Genomic DNA, 9,969 nt, shown 5'->3' on the forward strand with positions numbered 1-9,969 from the left:
GAACTCTGAAGAAAACGATCGGAATTGTCAGCACCCCGTATTTCTCGTAGATGAGGTGCTGGCGGTCAGATTAAAAAATTGTTTAAAAACAGTGAATAGCTGGAACTCTTGTCAAAACGTATTTAAATGCTCGCTTGTTTTGTTTTTAGATACCTACTTCAGCAAAATTGTTTTTTCCGTGTACATATTTTTATCAGGATCTAAATATCGCTAATATATATCACTAATGTAAAATGTATATAAAATAAGTCAGTTGTCGCGATTTGTACACTATACTTTCTAAGATCATGGATACGATATCGTTTCTATCGTTTCCAGAAACAGATCAATATATGATTCAAATGAATGTTACGCGTCAAACTGGTTTGCAAATAAGTATAATGAATTTTATATATGTACTAGTAAAACATTTAGCGTTCATGTACCACTACTATGATGTATCCCCCTGAATCAGCTTTATTATTAAATTCCACTTTGGATGATATATCAGTTAATTAGAATCTCGACATGTCTATGTTTCAGTATCATTTTACAGATATGCTTATAATAGATTGCAAGTTCGAAATTTTTCACGATCTAATAAATAAAACTGTACGTATGAATTTACAATCATCCACAGTAGTATTTAAAGGGGTGAAACGTTTTGAAGATTCAACCGTTGAATTTGAGTCTAAGGATGGGAAATCGGTGAAATTTATGGAGAAGAACAGTATGTTATATCAAAAGAATTGTTGTACGTCACCAACAGTACTGTTTTAAGAATATATATTTTACACATGAGAGAAAAGAGAAAATTATGACAAATGGCTAATGACGCGTAATGAGTTAATATTTATTTTAAAGTAGATTAAGCGTAAAGTAGATTATGGCATTTAAAATTATCATGTGAACATTATTTGTTACGGTTTGTGAATCGCTTATTACCTTTTGTGAATTATGGCAGAAAGGATAAAAGGTTTATGGACATATTATAGTTATCTCACGAATCTCACGTGTTGGCGCTGAACGACCCTCCTTAAGAGTTCCAAGCTTATTGAAGCATGCGATTATCTTTCACTTTAGCCGGGGTGTCGAAGTTGGCCGGCCTTGCAACGTGGGAGAAGCGGACGCGATTCCCGCCACCGCTGCGAGTCGAGCCCCGGCGCTGGCCCGGTATGCTTGAAACGCAATGCCAGTGCACTACGTTTGACACACCGCCACGATTTCTCCGAAATGGCACGGGATACAAAATTGTTATTAGTGATACAAATTAGTACAAAATGGGTACTAAATATTCTGATAGGTCCGGTTTGATTCTGCCGATTTGGTCCTGCTAGCTTAGAAGAGGTATTGAAGTCGCAACTTTTGTAGATGTATTGTATTTTTTAATTTTTTCTTCGACTTAATTTCAATTGCCGCTATTTTCATAATGCGATTTCAACGATTCTAGTTTATTCCATAGACAAACTAATAAAAAAACTAAAATGTTTGAATTTTTTATTCCAAATAATTTATGTTAATAACTGCTATCGCTTTCGCCAGGAAGACAGGATATTTTTTTTGTAATGTGACAACATTGTATAACAACAAAAATAATTATTTTTATGACCTATAAAAATTTAGACATTTCTAAAACACTAATAAATGTAAAAATTCAGAATCACGCGCAATGGCGCGATTTATAGTTGTTTCTTAAAAAAAAAAAATCTCAAAAATCTCAAGCGCGCAAGATAGACTGCCCCTTAATGCTCGTAAATATCTCTATGATTGCCTGGTTAAATTATTCAATGAGCTATATATGGAAGAATATATGTATAAATAAATATTAAGTTATGCAATTATGTTCATATACGATAAAGGCTCCATAAACACGATATTCTCGAGAATATAGATTTGCGCGATCATGCTCGATGCCACTCATCAAGCCGTTTTATTTGACCGTTTGTATATAAAAACATTGCCCGTTTCCATTCGGAAATAAGATGGAAGTGGCAACATTCCACGAAATCGAAATATAGAATTTGTCAAAACAGTTCAACATTGTGACGGTTCTTCTGAACCCGACTAATCGAATCTAATTGAACCGAATTTCAGCTCCGGGGAATCTCTTCCCGGACAAAACGCCTGTCTGAAAGAGTCTCCTCATCGGAGCATTTCGAGGACGTCTTTTAAACATGCACGTTGTCTGGATAAGTTGCTCCAGGCTTCGACTTAAATTATATTATCAGATACAAAAAGTTAATCACTCGAGCAGTCCATCGGATATGTCGTGCCTAAAGTAGAGATGTGCGAACTATTCGAATATGAATCAAATCGAATCGGATAAGATGTCTAATATGATTCGAATCCGAATTATTCGAAAATTTCTCTAGATGAATTGAATACGAATCATTATAAAAATCATATTTCCCGTTAATAAGCAGAAGTACAATCATGTTAATAGGTGCATTCAGTGAATGCAGTCAATATTATAACCGCTCACTGAGCAGCTAATTGTAAATAGCAGTTAAAAAGTTCATTTCTAATTTTTGGCATGCTCTGTGACATGACCCTATCAAATTGTAAGCAAAAGTTTGAATATTCGTAAGAAAATAGTAAGCTATGAGTATTGATAATAAAATAAACTATATTATTTTATTTTAATTTCTATGCATGTAATTGGATAATGTTATTGGATATTACATTAGAATATTTTAATAATTTATCTATGATCTTTCGCCTAATTGTTTCGGTTACTGGCATTAAATAAAGTATATTTTATATTAGTTTTACATTAAATATTTAAATATACTCTCTTTAAAAAGAATTTATATTTATATAATTAAAATTCTTTTTTCACATCAAAATATTCTCTTATTATCTACGTGTTAAAATTCAATCTAATAATACTTATATTTTATATTGTTAATTAAAAATTATATTTCAACGATTCGATTCGACATGAAAAAAATCCTTGATTCGCACATCTCTGGCCTAAAGACAGTAACAATACAGACGCATGTTGAACTCGTCAACGCAGGCACTCTGGGTGCCGTAGGCGTTCAGCCTGCTGACCGACCCGGCCAACTTGCGGCTATTGTCGTCCGCTTTGTAGCGTACCGTACCCTCGAAGATCGCGTCACCCGGCGTGGTCTGTATGACCACCGTGTAATCCGTCAGCATCGCGCCGTCCGTCTTATCCAGCCAGACCTTCGCGTCCTTGATCATCTTCAAGCTCAAAGTCGCGCACATGGGATACCTATTCAACATGTCGTTCAGCTTTTTGACGAGGAACGACACGCTGTCCTGCAGACCGGTGTCGTTCCACGAGACCGTGTTGCTGGTGTGACACATGCACCAGTGATCCGCGATGTGCGCCATGTCGCAGGTGCGAATGTCTGGCACCGGCAGGAACCAACTGATGCCACGCGCCGGGACGAGAGACGCGGCCTGGACCTTGATGCGCCTCTTGAGATACGACTCGCGCAGACGGTACGGGTTCAGCAGATCCACCATCGTCTCGTGAAGGTCGAAGGGCGTCGTGAGGCTGTGGCTGTTTCTTCGAAGATTGCCCCAGGCCAGAGGGAACTTCTCGCGCCACCATCTCGGCAGCACGATGAAGACGAAGGGCAGACTGTCCTCGATCTTTCCCTGATACGTTTGCCGGAAGTCACCCCATCGCATACCGTGGTCGCTCATCACGATCAACGCCGTGCGATTCAGCAGACCATCGCGCGACGCGTACTCGATGAACTCGTGGTAGGAGTCGTCGCCCAGCTGAGGATACGTGAAGTAATCGTGGGTGAGACTCGCCTGCCAGATGAAGGCGAAGTAGAGCTCCGAGGAGAATTCGATCGCCGTTTTGCGAGTGTAATCCAGCATGCAATCGAAGGTCTTCCTGGTGCCGATGCACAGATTGGCGTTCAGCTTGTGGGTGTTGCCGACGTCGCTCTCGGCGGCGATGCAGTACGGTCTCAAGTAATAATCCGTCGGTGGCTCGCGGAATCCCGGTTTCAGATAATTGAACGTGGTCATGCTGTAGGCGTCCTCGCCGAACACTGTGCGGTAACCAGCGGCGCTGAATTCCTTCCACAAGAGCGGGCATTCGTCGAAAGTTTTGTTGGGCGTCTGCCAGCACGCGTCCCGGAATTCGTCCTGATTCAGGCCGCTCAGTACCGGGACGAGGTTCGGGTATGTGTTATCGGCGACCTTGGTGTAGCCCAACATCTCCGCGGCACCGAGGGATTGAAGCGACCTCACGGTCTTCGGCATCATCCTGTGGAAGTTCATTCTGGAGACCGAGTCGAGCCCGACGACGAGAACGCTGAGACGATCGTCGGCGATCGTGTCCACTCTCAGCGCCTGCCTGCATCTTTCCTCTACCTCAGGCTTACGCGGTAGGAAAGCGTAGTAATCCTTGTATACCACTTCGTTGTTTTGGTAACATTCAACCTTTACGAATTCGGCATTTATAGTGCAGGAATCTTGGAAAGGATAGCAATTCGTGTCAAACCTGCAAACGTTTATTATCTAATTAAAAGGTATTTGTGTGGAATATTTACACATATAATTTATGCATATATTACATATGATTATATTTTAATTTTTAATTGTTGACAATACTAACGTAACAGCATTGTCATTATCTTTTGTTCGCCAAAATGGTCGCCAGCAGCAACTTAACGGCCCGCCCGGACTGTTGTGGAATTCGTTCCACGCAACTGGGTTAATGAATAGCGCGGTATTGTTCGATTCAATCAATGGTGGAAAACTTCCATATTCGCATTCGAACACGTCTTTTGTTATGAAACGTCGAACAGCAGGATCGAAGGGATCCATCGCTGGTAATCGACATCCTTTGTTGCGAACTAGAAAGCCACCATTGCCTGTTGGCATGTATACGTTTGACGCTGTCGAGACATATTCCTCTGTAAAATTACGAATTAGTAATTAAAATTGACGTGGAAATATACGAAAATGATTTAAATCTAAACAAGATTTTCGCTGCTACAGTTTATCAAGAAAGATTTGAGCAATATAAAATTTAAATCATTTTTACATGATTGATTTTTTAATGATTTATTACTTAGTAACTAGATTTAAATTAAGATTTTGTTAAAATAACAGTGATTTGAAATTAAGTAAAAGAATTTGAGCAATTTGAATTAAATATGAGGTTTTATTATTCACTTTTGTATCTTTAGAGTATCTTTAGTTTTTATGTTTCTTTTCAATCATTTGCATTTTAAAAACATTGATATATCGAAGGTTCCTGCTAAGAAAAAATCCATTTTTCTTTAAATTGATCAAAGAATATACTTTCGAATATCTTGTTTTTGTTCAAACATTATTTGCATTAATTATATAAGCACGCATTATTGTCAGCGCTACAAAAAGTGTATACTAGTTTTATAACAATTTACAATAATAATATAACTATCTATGCGCAAATGATCTGATATATGTGGTTTTTGTGCGCTATATTTTACGTCTTTACGACCGTCGCAGAAAATTCTATGCCACTTACATATGCACAGCTTTGATAGCATTTTATACCCCAGTTGGTTTTGCAATTGTAAAATATTATTTTATTTAACAGTTGCAAAAACTTCTTAGTGGTTGTTGCTTGTATATACTTGTACGTTGATATTGTTTCTTGCCACGACACACACTCATTTGTATTTGAATTATCCTTGCACGAAAAAATCAAACAAGTGATTGATAATGATCTAATACTCACGCGATATTACATCTTGAGCAGTCGGTTTAGCCATTGCTCCGAATCGGATGATCCGAAATTGACCGGTATTGTAGCTGTTGATAATGAGAAGCGACGTTAGTAGAAAAACTAATAGCGCGATTAGCCATCTTCGTAGTCGCAAACCTCCTTTTTGTATTTGAGTTTTAATTAATGCCGTGGTAGATTCACACTCATCGTCAACAGCTTTTTTGCCGCCGCGAAACAGTGCCTGTTAAAGAAAAGCGTTTTTTTTAAGTACGTTGAAGCTCATTTAAAGCTACCTGATATGTGCTTGGTAATGTGCATCAATGATTAATAATAAATTATAAATGATAAGATAAAATTAAATCAGTTTTTAAGCTTTCTATAAAAAGATCGATTTTGTTATACGATTTACTTCAATATTTTTCCGAGTGATTGAAATTTACATTCAAAATTAAGAAGAGCTCTCTCTCGTAAGTTGTATTGAAAATAGCCCGACTAATTAAAAGACTAATAAGTATCAAAAAATTAGACATTATAACTTATAATTTGCTATAGACATGCACTACAATTAAAAATTTGCAACAAATAAACTAAAACTTTGAATTGTACTTATTATAGAAACGAGTGAAATCAACGTCTGTGAAGCTCAACATTCACTGCATATAATTATACTTGACTAAAACGCGCAAAGAGCGAATATTTATTAAAAATTTGTCTTTCGTGTATTTATTTGTTTTATACAAAAATTAATGAATATTCTGATGATTGCCTTGCAGTGTTAAAAAGAAGTGTCTTGAATAATATATTATTTTACTAGATCGACATACATAAAGAAGAGTATAATACTGCTAAGATCCAATAACTGTTCACAATGAAAGAAAATAATTGCGCATAGCATGCACGTATATTAGAAGAATTAATGTGCTTTTTGGGGGGAGGGGGAGAGAAGAAAGAAACAAAAGGTTTATTTTACCTCCTCGAGAGAATGGTGTTCACGCATAACAGAGCGGTTGCATGCATCAAGCACTTTCGTATGTGTAAGGTAGAATTGCACAATCAGTAACATTATGTCCAGTGCGTTTGTTTCTACGGCAGCGATAACAGGACACCGATAGCACTTTCGGTCTAGACATCTGTCTCGCTAACTAGCCTAAATTGGAACTCGCGGATTTAAATTTGCAGGTCTCCGTATTTCTCTCGTTTGTTCCAATACAAAAGAAATATATTATTAATTATATCGTTATGCCTATGTCTTTGCCGTTACTGCGCTGAAATTTTTTTTTTCTCACGAAGAACGGCAGCCTAAGAGATAGAATTAAATTGAGCAGTCTTGGTCCTTCTATTTTCCATCACTCTTTGCAAAGATCAAGAGTCTCTTTTTATTTCCTTATGTATATCGTTCTCATATCGTTCCACGTAGACACGATTACTCATTGCGAAAGCTCATGAACACTGTAATTCGCATTAAAAAGCGCGACAAATACATCGAACGTTAATAGCGCAATGTTTTATATAGGAGTTAGCCCGTAGTGTGTAGCACGCACACCAGAACTCAAAATGCGCAAACATGTCTATTTTCGCATCGAAAAAGCGAATGCTTTTCTCCCAATGATTGTCTATCTAAAATGAGCTGAGGATTGGCGAAAGGTGTCTCTCTCTTTTTTCGTTGTTTCCCCTCTTCTCTCAACGGTCATTAGACTCACGTTTCTTCTACGAAGTGACGATATGTTCGTGTGGTCCATGAATATATCGTAGGGACGATTACGAGAGATTATGGCAGATTATGAAATTATGAGCGCGATTGTTGAAACTATGCGATCTAAGCCCCTCGCTGATGCTCTTCGCGTTTAATCTAGCGGCCCCCGCGTGCACGCGCGGACCTGGAAGACTTCTGGAACGTTGACTGCGGAGCGCCATTCTGCCGGCATATATAACAATATATCGCTACACTGCATTTAAGGGGCGTTTCGGTTTAATCGCCACGATTTGTTTTTATTTCTCGATTCGGCACGTATTATGTTAAGCGATAACTTTTGCACGGGCGACAGCAAAGCTGGCACTTCCGAGATGCCGCCGCGGTCGGCTCGTGTTTATTGTTCGAATTAATTTGCGTTCGCTCAACATGCCGTTCGATCGAACTTCTTGGGTTTTAGGTCCTCGTATCTACCTGTTGATCGCTAGCCTGTGAACCATCTTTTTCGCCGATATGTATATAATAAAAAAAGGACTGATCGCGCAAATAATCAGGCCTGTTCGAGTTCCATCGGGCGGCTGGAATCCGTAATGACTTGTGCCACCGTAATTCTTTCCAACGATAACAATTGCGGCGCATCTATACCATGTAATTTAAAGAGCGGAGCCTCAGCACTATCTCTTCTGTCTCTTCTCCGTCCCACTAAGCGTTTTGCTCATTTTTTTCTTCCTAGATCTATTTGGTTGTGTGTTATGCTTGACGTATACATCTCCAGAGAAGGTGCATCCATCGATTGTATTCCTGAAACATTATCGACAGTTTAGTTACGTTGATACTCCTTTGCAGAGAAATGTTTCTTCCTCGGCGATAAGTGATAAAGTTATTAATATTTCTGGATATAAATACTTTATGAAATAAATTAATTAAAAATTTACGAATTTTTGAATTAATTTATAGAATCAATCTTTTTTTTTGATAAAAATTACAAAATATGAATAAATACAATACAATCTAACATTTTTAATTTGATTTTAAATATACTTGAACAGAATATTTTTTAATCTAATTAATTAATTTCTTATTTTTAAATTTCCAATTCAGTTTTTATTTGATTTTAATTTTAAATTAATTATATAATATTTATCTATTTATTAAAAACAAAAAGTTAAAGCAAAAAAGTCTTCTATAAAAGTTATTTATTTAGTGAAAACAATTACATTAAAATAAATCCTGTCTTGATAAGATTATTTGTAAATAATAAGAAATAAAACTTTGTTTACTATTTTTAAATGTTTTATCTAAATTAAAAATTGTAAGATAAATACTTGATTTCTTATTTCCTTTAGTTATAATAATGAATCCAATCTTAGATTTTTTAGTACAAATATAGAAGAATATCTTCGTAAAGATTTTTTTTAGATGTTTTACCTAGTTATTTATATATAAATAAATCACTTAGTTACCTATTATGTAAATATCTTTTTTTATTTTTTTTTCTATTCTGATTTGAAAATTAAATAAACTTGTATAAGACAACGAGAATTTTAGAGCAATTGCGTTTGTTAATCTTATAGTATCACATATAAGATAACATCGGAGATTGTCAACAGGCGGGACATGAAGTAAGATATATACGTACATTCGGTCGAATCTTGCGTCCTTGCGCATGTGAACTTGAAGAGATGAAACTCTCAAACAGCTGTTTTTAGATATCCACTATGATTTCGCGGATAAAGCACGCGGAGTGATCGAACGTGATGCATATTCAGGAATTCTTTTTTTTCTCAGTATAACAACACCCGGATAAAATCTCTAAAAACTTCTTATAGTGCAATTTCAAATTGCAGCGACGAGGCACCGTCGTTACACTTTCCTAATATCTCATTTCTCCAAGTAAAATCGTCGACAATATCTTCCTCGGCCACACTTATTGTACAGAATCCGCACTCTCGGAGATACGCGAATAAAGATAAAAACATCAGCCAGGATCCTCGTCTTCTTCTGGGATGGCGGGGGGGAATATACAGATCGACGTTTGGGCTACCGATCCGACGGCTTCTCCCTCGTCATCTTCGCGCCGATTTCCGGTCTGTTTATCGGAGGACGCGCGGGGTGAAAAACGCACACGTTCGTTGGTCGATCCTCGGGGATGCTTCGGCAGGCGTTGCCGCGCCCCGGCGAGCTGGGATTTAACCGAGAGTGCGTGCGGACGCCGCGACCGGCCGAGACTGGGCGAGAAGTGACGAGACGTGGAGGAGGACCAGGGTTCCTGGTCGATAGCGGAGCACGCGCGTTTCTTCGGCGTGCGGCGACGAGAGACAGCTAGACCAGTGTACAATGCACAATTTGCCAGAATCACACCAAAACGGAACGAAATTATATTCTTGGCCGCGGAGGTGATGTGACGCGTGGGGCGTATAAACTGTATATTTCGAATATTGCAGAGTTTTAGATCATGTAATATATCATTTTCCCATGTTTCCACGCGACGTATCACTTTTTTTGAGTTACATGGTAATCTGTAATTTTTTGCAACGTAAGCTTCCGTGCGCGTGTTGATTTTACATGAATCGCACACAATAAGTTCGGTGAT

General features: G+C 37.9%; 1 protein-coding gene across 1 annotated transcript; it reads right to left on the reverse strand.

Moving 5' to 3' along the window:
• Positions 1-2,834: 2,834 nt before the first annotated feature.
• On the reverse strand, positions 2,835-9,595 carry LOC112462056. The gene is made up of 5 exons (XM_025027589.1): positions 9,016-9,595; positions 6,657-8,177; positions 5,699-5,927; positions 4,586-4,886; positions 2,835-4,471 (listed from the first exon to the last, which is right to left on the reverse strand). Exons 2-5 carry the CDS (start codon positions 6,747-6,749, stop codon positions 2,953-2,955), a joined length of 2,142 nt encoding a protein of 713 aa, XP_024883357.1. The 5' UTR covers positions 6,750-8,177; positions 9,016-9,595; the 3' UTR covers positions 2,835-2,952.
• Between the last annotated feature and the right edge of the window lie 374 nt (positions 9,596-9,969).

Source organism: Temnothorax curvispinosus, unplaced genomic scaffold, assembly GCF_003070985.1.
Source record: "Temnothorax curvispinosus isolate PA1 unplaced genomic scaffold, ASM307098v1 QBEX01011959.1, whole genome shotgun sequence".
In the NCBI taxonomy this organism is placed as follows: Eukaryota; Metazoa; Arthropoda; class Insecta; order Hymenoptera; family Formicidae; genus Temnothorax; species Temnothorax curvispinosus.